General features: G+C 35.0%; 1 protein-coding gene across 1 annotated transcript; it reads right to left on the bottom strand.

Annotated features, from left to right (window-relative positions):
* Positions 1-12684: 12684 nt before the first annotated feature.
* Positions 12685-18945, bottom strand: LOC123766461 (retinal rod rhodopsin-sensitive cGMP 3',5'-cyclic phosphodiesterase subunit delta). Its single transcript, XM_045755580.2, has 5 exons — positions 18796-18945; positions 17954-18016; positions 15407-15542; positions 14703-14824; positions 12685-13408 (listed from the first exon to the last, which is right to left on the bottom strand). Exons 1-5 carry the CDS (start codon positions 18834-18836, stop codon positions 13327-13329), a joined length of 444 nt encoding a protein of 147 aa, XP_045611536.1. The 5' UTR covers positions 18837-18945; the 3' UTR covers positions 12685-13326.
* Positions 18946-19408: the final 463 nt, after the last annotated feature.

Genomic DNA, 19408 nt, shown 5'->3' with positions numbered 1-19408 from the left:
TGGTATTACCCCCCAATAATAATACAGTACAGTACTAAATATATAATGTGAACAAATAAGTAATGAATAATTATAATAATTCTAATGCAATGTTTTTTATGTATTTTTTAACCTGTATTTCTGTTTGCCACAATTTCTAGTGGATATTGGTTACTTTGGTAAGCTGCTTGTGCCCTCACTGCTCTTCAATACTTAATTGCACCTGACCCAACTGTAGAATTATATAATAGTTAAGCCTAACATCCATGCAACCCTAACTTAAGCAAAACTTACGTACTTAAGCTGATTAAATCTATATGTGGATGTTTTATAATTATTAAAATGAGAATCTGGCATTCAGCACTCTCAGTGTAGATGTTTTAAAGTACTTACTAAATACAAATTATATGCTAAATGTTTAAAGTCATGAAATGCCAGTTAGCGAAATGATTGGAACCCATCTCGGGTGGCCTTGGCAGAGAATCCTAATCTTATCAAACCCAAAACAAAACTAAGATTTTTCAGCAAACTAATCTCAGAGCTCAGATGTGTGTGTTAAAAAAAATGATTAATGCTATTAAACTTCAGATTATTGGAAGATATTAGCAGGAAACCTGACTACACATAAAATTTTCAGTGGCTTAAGGTTGATAGGTACTGTACAGCCTGTGTTTGGAATGGATCCATGTACATGAAGATATGGAGGAATATTTAGTACCCAAATAAGCCACAGAGACATAAGTACAAATTTTCTTTCTGTTAAGATTGTAATAAGCAAATGGAATGAAATAAGTGAAGTAGTGGAGACAAACTTCATACAGTTTCAAATGTAGAAATGAGAGCCTAAAAACTTAGAAATCTGTATACATGCTGATTAAAGTATGAGAGGCAGGACCAAAGAGCTGAACCTCATCCCATACAAACACAATTAGGTAAGGCTGTTCTGTGGGTTTTTCCATTTGAGTAAAATATCTCGTAGCCTTATATGGGTTGCATGAAGCTTTATGTTTTTTTTATGGAAGGAGCTTAAAATTACTGCCTCTTCTTAGCAATGTAACATTTCTGCCCAAAATGCTATACATGTTAGTGGCTTTGTAAGAATGAAAGTACACCAATGTTATGTACTCTCACAAACCCAATGTACCTGGCTGTATACAGTATAAATAAATAAATCAATAAATGTTGGACCTTTAGGAGAAGTGGTTTGGATTACCGATGACTAACTTATTCAGTGTTTTATGTCTTAATGAGATCAACTATCATATTGTTTCTAGAGTTGTCATTCCTATCATCCTGGGCATTTTATTATGAGGTTTCCATACTTGAATAAACATGTAGTTTAAGTGGAATGAATACCGAATTTGAACTGTCAAATTATTTTTTTTTTTAATTTTAGTCATAGTCTTTTTCTTAGTACTGTATTGGTAGTGAGGTTTATATACTGGTATACTGAATGATCTTTTAACCAAAATGTTATCATACTATTATTGGTTAATATATACTGACAGGGCTCATGCCTATATAATCCTATTCTTGTAATGATTGTAGCTGAAAAATATATACTGTACAGCATTACTTTAATAATGAAATTTACCTGAATTTATCTGGAAGCCACCATTCTTCTAGTAGTCTCGATAGGGACACGAAACCAGCAGCTTATCCCATTTTCCTGATGATTTTTTTCCAACTGGATTTTGAACTGCAGATGTGTGAACTGCAGTAATGCTCAGCATTTAAGACTGTTCCATTTATAAATTCAAATAATGCAGTTCTGTCTGTCTGTCTGTGCCTGTACTTATCAAAAGAAAGCACCAAGCTATGAAGGCTATGTAGCACCATGATGTGGGATACTCAAAATGCACTAAATATCACTCGGGATGCCAATGTATGAGAACAAATGGACATAAGGTTAGCAACATCAAAGGTGTCATAAGAACATAAGAACATAAGAACAAAGGTAACTGCAGAAGGCCTATTGGCCCATACGAGGCAGCTCCTATCTATAACCACCCAATCCCACTCATATACTTGTCCAACCCGCGCTTGAAACAATCGAGGGACTCCACCTCCACAACGTTACGTGGCAATTGGTTCCACAAATCAACAACCCTGTTACTGAACCAGTATTTACCCAAGTCCTTCCTAAATCTAAACTTATCCAATTTATACCCATTGTTTCGTGTTCTGTCTTGTGTTGTCGAATTCACCAAGGATTCTATTGAGAGGCAAGTGACCCACAGGAACATCTGGAAAGCAAAATGAACTATAATCATTTTGATCAATTAACCAATCATCAAAACAATCAACCATTAACAAAACGAACAAAAATGAAATTGTTTTTTCACAATCATCCTGAAAATTGTGACATTCTACGAGGAGGTGCATGACTAAGTGGGGCAATGCAGTTCAGACAAATGGGAGAAGGATGCTGTTCCATTAAGTGCCCTTAAGTTAAGTGAGCGTAACTTATATGCAAACTAGCCAGAGTTGTTTCTCATCACCCATTATGGCAATAGTAGGAAGGCCAAGGGGAAAAATTGCTTTTATGAGCATGTAGTTTGTTACTTGCAGTGCCAGCCCAACAATCCTGCCCATGGTTGTGAATTGCAAAATAAATGACTGGGAAGAATTCTGAATAAGACATCCCTTTCCATGAAATGTGGCAAGGATGAATGGCCTCCTTAGCAGTGGTGTAAGCAAGATGAATTAAGGTACTGTAGCTCCAATATGACTGAGAACCCAGCAAAATTCTACTGTTTTATATTTGCTAAGAAATTAAATTTTTTATAAGAAATGAAATAACAGTACAGTATTGGATTTTCGACCACCACAGAATACAAAGGGTTTAAGGGATGCCAGAATCATGAGGGCACTGTGAGTCAATGACAATGACAAAATAGCATTGACTTCGAAAAAGCAGCTGATGAAGAGTATTCAAATTTACATAATGTTCCTTTGTGAAGATGCTAGTTTCTGGGGGTAAATGGCTCACAGGTTTTATTAGAGAAAACAATGGAGTAACCAACACTGTCAACAGACTTAGACCCATCCATGAGCACAGCATTTGAGAGAAAAAATGTTATGAGGAAAAAGACTTTTACAATAGTAGGCCTTCTTGAAGATCTTGGACCTTCCTTGGGGCAAGGTAGGAACAACACAAGAAAGACATTGCTAATGTGGAATGAGAGAATCTTGAATGTCTGTATGTCTAGTCTTATATGGAATCTCATTTTAGCATTTAATATACTGTAATAGCAATAATTCCCACCTCATGGCTTGCTGACTTTGTTACAAACAGCCCTCAACACACAATATTGTGTTGTATCAAAATAATAAAAGCCTTTTCCTTCCCCAATTAAGTTGTCCATATGAACTCATTTACATTTTTAAACAGTTTTAAAAGGATGCAGATATGCAGGTTCTATTTCAAAATATTTGCAAATTAAGTTATGTTTCCTATCCATGCTCACTGTAAAGCTTAACCAGTGTTAACCCAAAATCACAATTTGCCTATTCATTTATATCCATGTCCTCAATCATTGATAAAATAATTTAGTATTTTAGCAGGAAAAATAAAATAAGGAATGAATTTTGTTTAAGTATGCCCCCTCACCTGAGAATCACTCTTGAATCCATTTACTTGTCACATAAATGTGCTGGCAGCTACAAAACACTCTACATACCATATACAAGAAAAACCCAAATCATTTGAAACATCTACCAGACTCAAGAAGCTGCCAGTCTTCGATTGCAGGAAAAAAAAAGGTTATAAAAAAACAAGACTCGTTATGTTGACCAAAACACACACTAGAAAGTGAAGGGACGACGATGTTTCAGTCTATCCTGGACCATTCTCAAGTCACAATCGACTTGAGAATGGTCCAGGACAGACCGAAACGTCGTCGTCCCTTCACTTTCTAGTGCGCGGTTTGGTCAACATACTTCAGCCACGTTATTGTGACTCCTCGTCTGCATGAGAATTGTTATTTCAGCAAGCTCCAATGTGAACAGAAAAAATACTGCAATGGGAAATAACCATCAAAGGAAAAAGATGCCCCTTTTTGCCTTCCTAATGTTAAATGCTTTAATGTAATTAATTTGTCTGTTTAGCAGACCTATTAGTTATTCTGCTGCTAAAAAATTTTAATTATTTTTTGTTTAACTTCAGCACATCATTGTGCAATTATGAGGGTATAAGAAATATTTAGTGTTGACAAAATAATTACAGTACTGTATTTCCAGATGCATCAACATTTTTGCCCGACTAAAGAAATTCATCTGAAGTTTGAGACTGTACCTAGTTCAGATACCATTCCTTGGATATCAAAATCTTTCCACAAAAAAAAAAGTAAAAATGTAATAAAAATAATGGTATAAACAAACAGCAAGAAAATACTCAATAAATCTGAGTTTATTGTGTATGTCATATATAATCATGTGAACTTAAAAGTAGATTGCTTAACATGAGTTGCCAGATACTACAGCTAGAGGTAACTTGATAATATTAAATATATATCTGCACACACCAACAATAAATCCATACACTGGTATCATTGTTAAATATACTGTACTTTAAATGGAAACTGCAAATAATTCTTATTACTGTATTCTTAAAAATGGGTTCTCAAATTTCCCACACTTGAAGAATAATGTTAATAAACGTGAATAATTATTTATTTCTCAAATGTTATTTTTATTAAACATTATATTTTTATCAATACTGCATGAGACATGACAATACAATCAGATAAAATTACACTTGGTACAGCAGATATGCCACGAATTACCCGATTTTCCAGCTACAATGATTAAGAACACATGTATACCTTTGGTAAACTTTAACGTTTATAATGTGGAGTCAGAAGTCTGTGTGTGTGTGTGTGTGAGTAGTTACCTAAGTGTAATTGTGTGTGTGTGCTTGTTTTGGTATTGCCTATGCATATACTGTACTGTAATCTAAAAGTGTTTTATCACTCGGTATCATATCTCAGAATTGTCTTTTGAGAAAATTCTGTGAACACGGCACATAACATTAATCCATTTGACTTTATGAAACTATTCTCACAGGAACTTCCAACAAATACACTTGCCACTGTACAGTATGAGCAAATGTTCATTCCCTTCACTTGTACTTGGTAAATAAGAACTTTTGTGCAACCTTCTGATAAACAGACCAAAAAAAAACAAATTATGTACTACAATATGTATACACAAACTAATATGAAGAACTGGTAGATTATAAAACACTTAAAAAATGGCAAAATCTCATAAAATATGCAAAACTTAAACATGAGCCTTTGGACAAGCCACAATATTGAAATAAAAAACCATTTAATAATGCTCACTATAATTACTAGTAACAAATACACACAAAGTATCACCGTCTGTTGATATCGGAAGTGCAACCATATTTACATAACAAAAATGCCAGAAAATAATTGGTCCATTAACAGTGCCTGAGAACCACTTGGAAATGTGAGATTGTCCTAAAGTTTAAGCCATACCTTTCAATCTAATGCAATAAAGTTTCTTGAACTGTATTATCCAGCACTTACAAGTCAAATATGTAACTGAATTTTTAAGGTGTATATGAATTATAGATATTTTGGAACATTTACTATTTGCATGCACTTGACAAATGTGCATCATCAAGTGTACTGTACAGTAATTGTTTATCTATCACTATACAGTAATCCCAAATAACACAATGCCAGTGCCTCAATTCAACTTTCTAAATATGTCTTCAACATAAATAATGATATATTTATTGTAATATCTTTAAAGAGCCCTATATCAAATCAATTATAATTAAATTAATTTTTGTTTTACATTAATGCATCTGCTCTACATCATCATCATCATCTTATTATTGCATTTCCTTTCATTGCCTTTAAGGTAACTTAATTCGGACAAGTTTCAGATTGACTAACAAAACTTCTAAATATCAGCCATACAGCATTTTGCATCTGTGGTTACATTACCATGGACGGAATTCATGAACACGAATCTGCACGAACAAAATATCAGATTAATGGCTTCACTTTTAAAAAAAAAAAAATCTAAAACTATGAAACTACAAAACAATAATAAAGAGATGAATTACCATTTTCATCAGATAAACACACAGATGCTATCATATCTTCAAGAAAGATTTCTTACTTCAAATTCTTTCCCACCTTTTGGAATTGATGCAGTGTGAAGCTTATTTATACTTGTGCTCAAAATGAATTAAGGATATTCGTTAACTAATCTGACACCAGAAATATGTGAGCAAAAGAATTCATAAATAATTTGAGGGAGAATGAAGGAAAGTTTGGTGGCCAAAAGGTTAACAAAAAGAACAATATTCCTCCTTTCTTGAAAGACTAGCTCGATCTTTCTTGAAAGATCATGTATCTCCTGATGCGAAATACTTTATACTGTATATAATAAATGAAGAACTCTGCTGGTCATTTGGCAGAATCATTTTCATCCTTATGAATGTAATCAGTAAAAGTTTCATGACATTTGAAGTTTTTATAATAACTCTATGGCAAAGTTATCACATTCAGAAAGTAGATTACAGTTTTTAAAATTGTTTTGTATTTATAGATTTGAGATAACAAAAGTAGGGTGTGCATAATAATGTGATTACTATACTATACTATATCTCTTAGCATAGTTTTAGTAGTAATATGCTTAACAATGATATTAATTGCACAAAACACATCAGAATAATCAATATAATAAATCTGGCTATTTAGTAGTAAAATCTACATATATGATATGATATTCAATTGGACTGTCTCAAAATATTACATGTATGCAACGAGACATAACTAAATGCAAGAATAATGAAAATATAATAATTAAATCATAATGTATTCTCAAAATATATACACAAATCACGAAAGTTGTTGGCACATATTTCTCGTTACTTTGCCTTTTCAAGAGAAGTAAATGACAAAAAGATGGTCTAGTAACGAAATTAAGATATATATAAAAATATACAAACATAAGTGTATACAATGCACAACAATGCCAAAGTTATGGAATATTCTGGTGTCTTGTGATAATACTGTTAATTTGTAAATTTCACCTTATGAACATAAAAAACAAAAATGAGTGTTGGTAAAAAAAATATCAAAGCTAATCTTTACTAAACCTGGTGTGACTACATAAATGTACACGAATAATATCTTCATCTTGAAACATATGCTAAAAAATAACAGCCTAATCTCACATCTAAAACACTGTCGAATACAGAGATATGTTGTACTAATTCAATCTTTAGGAAAACGTGATACAGTACTAAGCTTTGCTCGTGTGATTATTCCTAAGTGCAGTTCCATTCAGTCAGGCATAGGCACCTTGGCTAAGTCACTATATATATCGATGGCCACAGTAAGTATATTGAAAGATGGCATTGCAGTACTATACTGAAATATCTTGTGCTAAAGCTATCCTGTGACCATACTGATGTATTCTTACAACACTAAGCAATTACTGAATTATGACGAACAATTTCCTCATACCACTTGTTTCTAAAAATGTATTTGGTCACATTATTTGATTAAAGTGCAATATTTTGTTCAAAGTATTGACACTTAAAATACTGTATATTTACATCTACAAGTTTGATCTGAGAAACTTTTGATAAATCTGCAAGTTTCAGTTATACAACACCTTTAGTCTTCAATATTAGAGACAATTTACCCTCAAACTACAATAAGAGCCAGTGCTCAAACCTACAGCTACAGTGTATACACGGCACAACTGTCCAACCTGTGCATGGTGATAACCTACCAAAACACACATTAAAGCTCCACTTAAATAAGAAATACACAAAATACAAAATATACAAAATACTTGCGAGAAATTTGTAGTTTTTAGCAACTCAAATCTTAACAATAAACATTGTGGTTAAGTGGAAACTCCCAAGATTAACAACAAACAAATGATACTACATTTTACTTTCCTTTACGGTGACAACTCCACTTAAGTGGAATCCGATAACTAATATTTAACTTATATTCAACAATTAGAGTACAGTTTTTATGCGATAAAGTATACAAATTTTAGAAGGTATTAAACATTTCATATACCACGCAAAATAAAAATATATGTACCATCAATACCCTGTAATTGCCCAGAAATCTAACACACGACGTGACATCCGCAAGGGTATAAGGCATGGACTATAACAATGTCAAAATGTGCTACTTTCAACACTTACGGTTTTCAGGTAATGGGATGAATGAGAATGCAATAATGCCACAACTCTTAATTACTAACTGTTAACCACAAAGATGAAAAGTTGCAACTTTCATGTGGATTCAAATGGCATTTATACAGCTTAAATTCTGGGCACACAGGTTCCACCTACCATATAATTCACCGGTTATTTTAACCAAGTAAAACACTGAGATATAGATGTATATACAGTACATATAAACATATATACACACAGTATATGCTGTATATTTATCCAAAGACATTAAAAATGTGAAGAATGAACAAACACTAATGAGCACGAAAAGCCGATTCATTTTTGAAATACAAGAGTTAAGGCATCATGAAATTCTCTGTCATCTCAGAACATCAACAATGACTCTCTTTACTACCAACATATTGCTTGGTTCTTCACTGAAACAACTGGAAATGCAAATAAAAATACACATGACTAGAATATATCAAACCTTTTTATTTCATATTTTAGTGATGACTGCTATGGCATTCCCTGTGTCTATTTTATGCATATATACTGTAGTGACCTAGGCTTCACAAACTATGAAATCACTTGAAGTGATTATCACAACATTGAAAATTAAAAAATCCAATGCTAGTACTAAAAAAAGTTACTACACAGGGGCACTGTATGGCCAGCTTAATATACCGGTAGGTGATATTGATTGCAATTTAATCACGTTGCAATGCCATTTTTATTACTGATCACAAACATGTTCATGAAAGGTGATGTAAATTTAATGTCATCTATAAATAACTCGTGTTTTTTACGTGTGATCATTCTTCACAATAGGCTACCTCACTTTTTTTCCTCCAAGCCTCATATGTTCATTCTAGATACAGTGCTTAATGCTGTACTTAATGAGGTAACAACTACCTTACCACATCCTCACGCTAATTACTTCAGGCAAGCCAGCAGCCCACTTTTAAGCGATGCATTTCATTTCTGCAATTAAAGGATGTGGAGCTGTTCACATGCACAATATTTGTGGAATATGGCATATAAAATATAATGTTGTAAATGTTAATAATAATAAAAATAATAAAAGTGATGATGATTGATTATGTGTTTAATACCCTTGTTACAGCCAGTCAACATATATTAAATAGTTGAAGGTCAGTGATTGAACAGCCCAGTTAATGCATTTGTTTTATAAAATGTCATACCCTATCTTACTATAAAGGGAGTATTCTCAAATCCTTTTAAATAAATGCACACACAAATAGTCCTATAACTTTTTGTATACCTGTATAACATATTTATCACATTTTTGCTCCATTCAATTTTACATATATCATGCTGACAAATGTTTCTATAGCACATATGCAAATATATTGTACGAAAAGTTTTGTATTCACAATATTGTACCTATAATAATGATTAAATTCAGTGCTTGGACAAAAGCAGCAATGTAACTCATCGTGGAAGGCACAATCAACAAACTACCAATAATCAGCAATAAATATAGAAAAGTGAAAAGCAGTGTGAAGGGAACAAGAGGCAAGAAAAAGGAGGTTGGAGTAAGACTGGCTGTATTTGCCTTTTGCCAGGAATTATTAATTATTTACTGTATTATTAAATCTTTAATTAATGTCTCAATTCATTTGTTTTTATTTACTTATTTAAAACTACAGAAACATGGTATCTGGCTACTTACACTGGTCAACAGGTATTTTTTAAGTTGTCTGCTTCCGAGAAGAATATGGCTGTTTATCACGCATTTTGATGGGCTTAATTCAAATATAATAATTAAAATTGCTGATTAGCTATTGTTTTATGAACAAGGGCGGTAACAATCTTGCTTGATTCAACAAGTGGTGGATGCTGAAAACATTTCTCCCAGTTTCCAATGATGGACGGAGTGACAGTGTGGGAGTCTCTCGCACGACTATCCCACTCAAAGAAAGCAGCAGTACAGTACTGTATGTTTGTGAATCCACCCTACTGACCCATCACAAGAGCAACAACCTGCCTTCAAGTCGCCACAGAGCTGTCACTGATGTTGATCATTTATCCCTCAAAAGCTCCTTCATGTTGTCATAAGGTGAACCTTAGGGTGGCATAACCCAATGGAATTGATGGCAAAACACTCGCATTATGCAGCCAAACAGCTTTAAGATTCATCTTGGAAGAAACTAGAGCTAATTAACAATTTTAAAAATAATTTCTATTCTCAGTGACCCAGAATTAGTCATTTGGTTCAGAAGCATTTTGGCCGTAGACTAGTGTTATCATCCGAGTCCACCACATCTGAACTAGCCAAATGATCCCTTAATAAAATTCCCCAACATAAAGAAGTTCCAAAGCCAGCAATCAAATGGAATCATTGTTTAAATGTGCCTCATTATTTAGGAGTATAATTTAAAGTTGCCTTTGTGTTTAATCGATCAAAATTTAGATAATTCCTTCAACATTTTCTACCACCTGAACAAGCCTTCATGGAGACCTCGTTGGGGACCGGGCTTTGTGGATGTTGAGCCCCGAAATCATCGCAAGGTAACCACAGGGTAACAATGGACAGAATTAAAAGTATAACCCAGATAAATTACTTTGACAGGTACCTCAAAGTTCATAAAGGAAAAGTGAACCATTCTACAGACTTAGCAAGGGTCATCTTTTTCCAATATAAATAAGTACACACAGAAGTATCTATGACTGACATTGAGGACACTTTCTCTGCACCTTCAATATTGAGCAGTCCCCGTGGTGCGGTGGTAAAATACTCGCCCGGCGCTTCGCGGGTACTTTGGCCTGGGTTTGTATCCTGGCCAGGGAGGATTGACCGGGTGCCAATCCTTAACTGTAGCTTCTGTTCACCCAGCAGTGAATGAGTACCTGGTTGTTAAACGATTTGACGGGTCGTATTCAGGGGAAAATCAGGATTAAGGTCCTGCCCAAAATACTGTGCTAGTGACTTTACAAGAATGTAAGCACTCTTGTATATATATATAAATAAATAAATAAATAAATAAATAAACATTCTACCACACCTTCATCCAAATAGTAATGAACTCCAACTTTTGTAAATCGTGTACAAGGACCAGAATATGCTGCAACATATTTTTTAAGAAAGTACATGAAAGAACTGCACAAACTTTTGGTTAACAATCTTACCGGGCAAAATGGCATATATTCCAATGTTTGTATTACTGTATATAATATACATAACTGAATATCTGTACTGGACTGGCAAATTTTAAGGTTTATTAAAGCTATCTATAAAGTATAAGAGAAAATGTCTGTCTGTCCATAGATGGAGTCCAGATGCCTCCAACTATGGAGGTTAGGTCTAGCCTCACCTAACTTTGCAGGGAAAATGGTTTGGGGTATGGGATGGACATAGGCTAGTCCTATTAAAGAGAGGGTAAGGCCGAATAGTGACCCCCTCCCACCTTCCAGCGACAAAATTAGTGAAAGGTGGTTGGTCAAGTCACCTTCACACTCTTCACTTAAATGTGAAGGTGAATTCAGTATTAAATGGCAATGTTTGTCTGTTCGAGGCTGGAGACTAGACAAGGAAGTACCAATAGGGAGAATAAGAGGGAAAAGGTGGGAGGATAGGGAGATGGAGAGGGGGGAGGGGAAGAGAGAGGGTAAGGAGTAGGTGAACAAATGGAGGAAATAGGAGGGAGTGGGTGACATGGGGAGGGGCAGGAACAGGTGGAAAGGGGTCAGGGGTGGGGAAAGATGGAGAGCAGGAGAGCAGGAGAGAGAGGGGAGGAGAGAAAGAAGACGGGAGGATGGTTCGGGGGGGGAGGGGGGGGGCAAACTATCCTAAGTACTGCCGGGTACCCTTCTAGTACAACATAGATAAACAGAATATTTTATTGTCAAACTTTATGGTTAATTAACCCACATTATACAAAATTATTTAACTGCAGAGAGAGAGATTCAATTCTCACTGGTTGTGTGATGCCTGCAAGACCTTTCTCCCCAAAAAATATACTTTTAGATTAAAACTTTACATGAAATTCACTATTTATCTATTTAAAGCCATTAATAATAAATTTTTTTTATAAAATTCATACTGATAACTTGATGGCATACAAACTTACACACATTCCAATGTTGGCCACATGTAACTGATAACCGTTTTAAATTCTGTACAGTGCAGTATTGTATTTAACTAACAAAGATTTGGTCAGTGTAAATTACAAATCCTTAAACTGTGATTTCTTTTAATAAAATCTGTGTAAAATCAAAGTATTCTCCTCCCTATTTCTGGGGACTATTGTATTGTCATATTCCCAGAAGCTTTTAATCGGAACTGCCACAAAGTATTCAGATACCATGTTGTATTCTGTACCCAAATTTGAACTGGCACCAGCCCATTAAAGTACAGTACTGTACTTCACATGTGCGTGGTATTAAGAACCACAACAAATGATTCCAACAAGAAAGTAATTTAACTTGATCTTATTATATTAAAACCTCTATTGCTTAATTAAGTGTTAATGTTTAGGAAATGGAAACATATAGAAAAATCAACTTTCAATCTTACACATCTCAAATTCTAGTTTTGCATGCTATTTTTACTTCGTTGTACATGATGGCTCATACAAACTCTCCACACAATTACAATACATACCAGCTGAAGTTGGTGTCAATGGCATTTATATTCTTATTATTAATGAGCTGCTACTAGTTCATTTCAATGTGGTAATAGCAGACAAACATGATGCTTTTGATGGAACAAAACTACCAAAAAACCCTAAAGAAGTGGCTTCTCTAATTTGTATTATCTCTGCAATACATGCAGTGCCGGTTATTATGCTAGATTAATAGAAGACGACCAAGTTAATCTTCTTGTCCAACTGATTATCATCTCAAATGTGGTACACATTGTTAAAATACATTAAAAATGATGATAAATGCTTATATAACTTGTACATATGACTGACAAAAAGACCACCTTTCCCTAATCCAAAATAGTGATAGTAAAGCTGTCTGGACAACAAAACAATATTCAAATCTGATGAAAGTGTTAAGATATGTGAGTAGAAAGACCTATAAAAGTTGAACAAACTTCAAGTAGTTGTTATGATCATCATCATTTACAGCAGGCTGTTGAATGCCTGGATTGTCTGCAGACGTTAGTCCGAGGTGAAGCTCTCGCTGCATCAGACGTAAAAGAGACGAACTTTTGATGTGGACACCAACAGGTCATCGTCAAAGAATTTGGTCTCTATTACAACATTCCCGCTGAAAACAATATTCTTGTTAGAATTAAAGGGGCCAGGGTTGTGTGTTGTAGGTAATAATATTAAATTGCTTACAAAGCAATAATATTCATAGCTTCTTGCCAGTTCTCATTAATGTTACTATTGTATTAACAATACAAGCATCTGACTGCCTGGATCACATTGCAGTAATATTATTTTGCAATATTTATTTACAAGGTGTATCATTTTTATTATTGAACTGTATTGATAAGTGATAAAAAAATAACTACTGTACTTCAATCACAAAATCAAATATTTTCTACTTTACTCACACATAGAACAAAGACAAATTGTGGAGAATTCCTTGTGATAAGAAAGAGGGGAAACGAAGGTGAAAAAGACATGCAAAACTCAACAATACATAAACCATGGCAGTAGCATGGCTTCTGGAAAGTCTAATTATTCAACCCATCCTCTCGAATAATACAATACAAAAAAATTACAAGAATAATTCAGTCAAAAAACAATTTGGTAAATAAATTTTCTAAAAGCCAAAAACTGATGTACTGTACCCAAAATCACAGCAGCTCGCAAAATTGATGTCCCATTTTCTTTTCGTGAGCGCTTGGTTGGGTTAAGTTTGGACAATTTAGTATTTCAATTTAGTGACATTGTGGATGCTCGAGAGGATGGGCTGAATCACTAGCAAGGTAAATGCAGTATACACCACTTCTAAGGGATCTAAATAACAAATAGTTTATACAAAAAAAATGGGGGGAAGAAATGGAACACTATTCCTTAAGGAAAACATGGGATAGGGGAAGAGAACAGGGCGGTCAAATACTCTTTCTAAGAAACAATAAATTAATTGATGTTGAATGTGATAGAGAAGGCAGAGACTACAAACTAAGAAAGCATAACAGTAACAAGTATCCACTTTATGTAGAAGGTTACTGAAAAATTTAAGACCTGAAAAGGAGATTCTAAGTAGAAATGTCCATTTCAAGAGTCAGGAAGAAACCAGGTTTATGTATATAGAGCAACTCTGAAAATAGAAAGGATATACAAAGGAAAGGAGAAGAAAATAGTAAAGAGAATAGAGGAAAGGTACAGGAGGCCAGACCTACTGGGTTAATGAGCAGGACCCAGGAGAAAGAACTCATTCCCTGCAAACATAAATAGACGAGTACATACACAAACATTGGCACTATTTACACATACACAAACACCATTTATGTTCCCTGCAAACATAAATAGACAAGTACACAAACACACACACATTTGCTCTTCCTTAGTTATTTACACATATTTGCCAAGGATACTCTAATGTGTACCTTAACACTTGGGCTGGCATCATTTGTGATTCTGGTGCAGCCTCAATCAAGCTCTGCCAAGTATTTGTTGAGTTTGGAATTACACTACCAAATTCAAAAAACCATTCCTCAAGCATGCGATCCTGGAATTAAAACACACTTTGATTTAAGATAGGAATGAATATATTCGAGGTGGTCATGGTCCGGGTGAATGAAGTAACAAAAAAATAGTTGGTGTTGAAAGGACCATACCATCTTATCATAAAAATATAAAACATCTAGTTAGAACAAAACATTATGTTATGAAAACTATACAGTATATTGTAACTAGAAAGACTGATCAGGATTGTAAGACACCACTAGAGTGATGCACACCTGTGAACTCGTGTGAGCTGCCAGCTATAGTGCTAAAATTAAATAATACATACAGTATGATTCAAAGTTAAATGTTTATACAGATGAGAGTAAGATCGATTTTTCCAGAGAGAAAAAGATGAAGTATGATATAATTGCCTTAGGAAGCAATAGAAAAGTCACTACAGATTAAAGAAATAAGTGTTCATAGGATATAGCAGAGTTAAAAATACAAAAGGAAAATCCTGCAAAGTAAGCACTGTAGAAACTGAGAATACAGGTACAGTACTGAGCAAGAAAAGGTTGCAAAAGTTCTTAATTCATCTACTCATGTGCGGCACCCATGCTGACAATATTTATATCACATTTACCTTGAAGTAAACTCGCTGTTCAAGCCTAAACTTTTCCATAGCATGTACTGAGGAAAAAGATATTTCTCGAGAAACTGCTCGACACTTCAGGATTTTCCTGGGAACTCGAGCTTCGTGTTCCACTTCTGGATTGGTGCTGAAAACAGTACTCTGATTAATAAGTGGTTTCAGCAATTACAATGTACTGTATTTAGGTACAATACCTATAATAAAATGCAAATAAACTTGCATGTTTGATTAATTAGCTAAAAATCAATCCATTGACACTGGAGTCAGTCTCATTATACAGCACTAGTAGTATTGCTATTATGTCACCTCTAGCACTAACCCATCAAAGCAAATGCTGAGCAAGCAGAGTAACACTCCAGTATTGTGCATTCTCTTTGTATTGTATTGGACCTCATAATGGTAGTTTATCTACCCTTAACACACACTGCACAGTACACTAATTATTAGTTGTTTACATTTATTAGTGTCCTGGTTATTGACTTATCAACCCAGTGACCTTTCTCTATCTGTTGGGTAATGCAAATTGTTTGTGAGTCAAGCACACTTAGGATTAGACATTATAGAATCTCATGGATTTGTAATTCAATTTTGAAGAGATGAGTAAATAAGTAGGTAAAGGTAAACCATTAAGAACAACTCCAGTGTGATTAAGACCTTTTTAAAAGTAAGAGCATGAACAAGGAAAATAAAACAGGAAATTTACTGGTGGTTAGGAACAATGAGGCATTTGGGTCCCATAGACATACCAAGAGCAAGTTTCCAGAGACATACCTACCGTTAAAGGCTGTGAACGCACACTGTAGAATAACTTTATTACAGGAATAACCTGTAATACAGTGGTTAACACAGCTGGCTCATAGCCATATGGTCCTGGGTTTGAGTCCCAGCCATGACAAGATAATTTGGGGACTGTTTTACACCATGTCTCAGATCACTTAACAGTAAATAGGTACCTTTGAGTTGGTCAACACTTGAGGGTTGCAACCGTGGAGACTGCCAGCAACTGGTTAAGGGTGTCATGGCTTTTGTTTATACCAAAGCATGCAACATTTCTGTAGCTAGCCAGATAGAAGTTTAAGATAAAGTTGAGAAACTGTAGAAATATGGGATAATTGATGTAGCTTCATCTGAATGGAATTCACCTCTTGTATGTATTCATAAGAAAAAAGAAAACCGAGGTGAGGTTTTCATTGAGTCAATAACGAGACAAAAGGCTTACCCACTGCTTGATATACAAGAAACATTGTCTCAAATATGGGATACAAAACATTTTTACCTACTGCATTTGTTATCTGGTTATCATCAAATTTCTTTAGGGCCAAAGTCAAAGGAGAAAACTGTATTTAATGTTAACAATAAAATATTGCAATTTGCCAGATTACCATTTGAATTTAAATCAGCCCACCACAGCATTTTGTAGAATCAGGATAGGCCTGATTCTGGTCAGGATAGTGCGTCTGACAGCTGAGTGGACGGCGCTTCGGATTAGTAGTCTTGAGGTTCCGGGTTCGATCCCCAGTGGAGGCGGATACAAATGAGCAAAAAAATTCTTTCACCCTGATACTCCTGTTCACCTAGCAATAAATAGGTACCTAGGTGTTAGACAGCTGCTACAGGCTGCTTCCTGGGGGGGGGGGGTGTAACAAAAGGAGGCCTAGCCGAGGACCGGGCCGCAAGGACGCTAAGCCCCGAAATCACCTCAAGAGATTCTCTATAAAAAAAAAATACCTACCAATTGTAAGGAACAAGTAATAACTACCTCTGGACAGGAAAGGAAGACCTGAACCACCAAGCACTGAGCAACTACCCAGTCGCTAGAGAAGAGTACCATGCATGACCTCACCGCACCTGGACCCAAACCATAGAGAAGGGGGAGCTCTTAACAAGAAAGTTACATTTTCTTTTTACTCCTGTTCCCAAAGTTATCCCCAAATGAAACCTATACCAATGAGTTCCCCCCCCTCCCCCCCAAAAAAAAAATTAAAATTAAAGATATACTTTTTTATATATTCAAGATCAAAGGTCATGTCAAGTGATCTTGAAATGAAATATTTCATGTACAGTAGTTTATAATGAAAACAATGTTTCCTTGGCATCAAAACAAGCCCAGCATGAAGTCTCTATCTCAATTAGCAGCAATGTTACAATTCTTTTTGTTGAGCTTGTAAACAAAAATTTTGTAATTTTGATCACATTGGCAACCCTGCAGTACAAAAATTATCCATTTTGATTTTCGTACAGCAAGGTGCTGTACAGGTATTTTGCTATATTGAAATTTTGGGTGTATATGTTACTTCATGTACTCTAATATCCTACTAAATTTCATGCAAATCTGAGATGGCCGGGTTGGAAAACGTGACAATTTGACATGGGATGACCTGAATGAGCAGGGGCATCAAAATATTTGTGGCTAGGAAAATAAATATAAATATTTCTCAAGATAATGGCAATGTAAAATCAATACAGTATAAATGCTTCAACTGAATACTGTATATAATAAACTTAAGCACTAAAACACGACTAAAATATTAAACTTACAAATCATCTGTGCCCTGCCAGAGAACTTTGCCGGTGTCAGCATCTCGAAGGTTCATCCAATTTCTGTTCCATATGTTAAGATCACAATCATATCTTAAATGTATAATTTAATATAGTATCTAAAGAGAAAATAACTCCCACAAACACACAATGACATATCAGACTGCAATCAATAATGGGAGCTCAACGAAGTTTCAATAAAAATAAACAACTATGACAAATCCTGGACTTTAGTGACCTCAATAAGTCTATCAGGCTTCCTGTTCAAAACTTCAACACCGGAGTCCTCTACACTCCGGGAAAACATACCATACTGAACACCAGTGTGCCAAACCCGTCTAAATAACAATAATATTGTTATGTTGACCAGACCACACACTAGAAGGTGAAGGGACGACGACGTTTCGGACTGTCCTGTTCTCAAGTCAATTGTGAATAATATTGTTATCTTACTATTTTGCCATAAAAATTATTTAAGCTATATTTACTTTATATTAAATTAGCTTAACTTTACTTACAATATAAAATACATAACCAGCTCCTAAACTTCAACAAAACTTAGGAAGACAAAGCTCTGAAGTTCACACATTAGCTATATGCTAGCTTATAAGATCTATATCGTTAAGAGCATATATCTTTAAGATCGTACATCTTTAAGATCATTATTACAGCATACTAAGGAGCTACATATGATGCACATATATGACGCACACATAGTAGTAGTGGCCAGAGCCGGGTTCATACACAAGTGTGTGTGTTTACCGCGTCTCCCCTAGCAACCAAGCCCTGGCCCCCCGCACGCCACCATACCCGCCTCTTCTCCCCGCATACACAAAGGATACATCTTAAACCCTTGGAGGATGTCTTCAGATCTTGATGGCATCTTCAAGGAGGCGAGACGAGCACTGACGAGGAAGGAATGTAAGAGGAAGGAGGAGAACCGGAGTGTCACCCTACCCCGTCACAGTCTCATCGTCCACTGGCCTACACGAACAAACACTGGCCTATCCGGATTCTTCGCACCATACACAAGGCAATCACAATATATTATTATTTTTTAATAATATATAATTAAAACCTAGAAGGGGTACCACCTCTGGTGCAAGTGCATGACCCATATAATTTATATAATGTATAAATATATATACAATTTATATATCATTGTATAATGTGATATATAATACCTATGTGCCATATTTTACATTGATTACACGTATGACCAACCATCCAGTGAGATGGGATTATTAGATGAACTTATAGATATTCTCTGTAATCCGTCATATAGAATACAGTACGTCACTTCTGTGTACGTACCTATGTACTCATCTAGTTATATTCTCCTAGTTGTGGTTGAGGGGGTTGAACTTTGGCTCTTTGGTCCCGCCTCTTAACTGTCAAGCAACTGGTAAAACTTCTTTAGCAATCAACTGGTAATTTCTATGTGTACATTATGAC

This window comes from Procambarus clarkii, chromosome 62 (assembly GCF_040958095.1).
Source record: "Procambarus clarkii isolate CNS0578487 chromosome 62, FALCON_Pclarkii_2.0, whole genome shotgun sequence".
Lineage (NCBI taxonomy): Eukaryota > Metazoa > Arthropoda > Malacostraca > Decapoda > Cambaridae > Procambarus > Procambarus clarkii.
Note: the sequence above shows the minus strand (reverse complement) of the source record. Positions and strands in the feature narration are given on the sequence as shown.

Coding starts and splice junctions, on each gene's coding strand:
- LOC123766461 (XM_045755580.2), bottom strand. CDS start 18,836: ATGCCATCAAGATCTGAAGACATCCTCCAAGGGTTTAAGAT. Junction 18,017..18,795: donor ATCCTCCAAGGGTTTAAGAT/GTATCCTTTGTG, acceptor CATATGGAACAG/AAATTGGATGAACCTTCGAG. Junction 15,543..17,953: donor TGGCAGGGCACAGATGATTT/GTAAGTTTAATA, acceptor TACTGTTTTCAG/CACCAATCCAGAAGTGGAAC.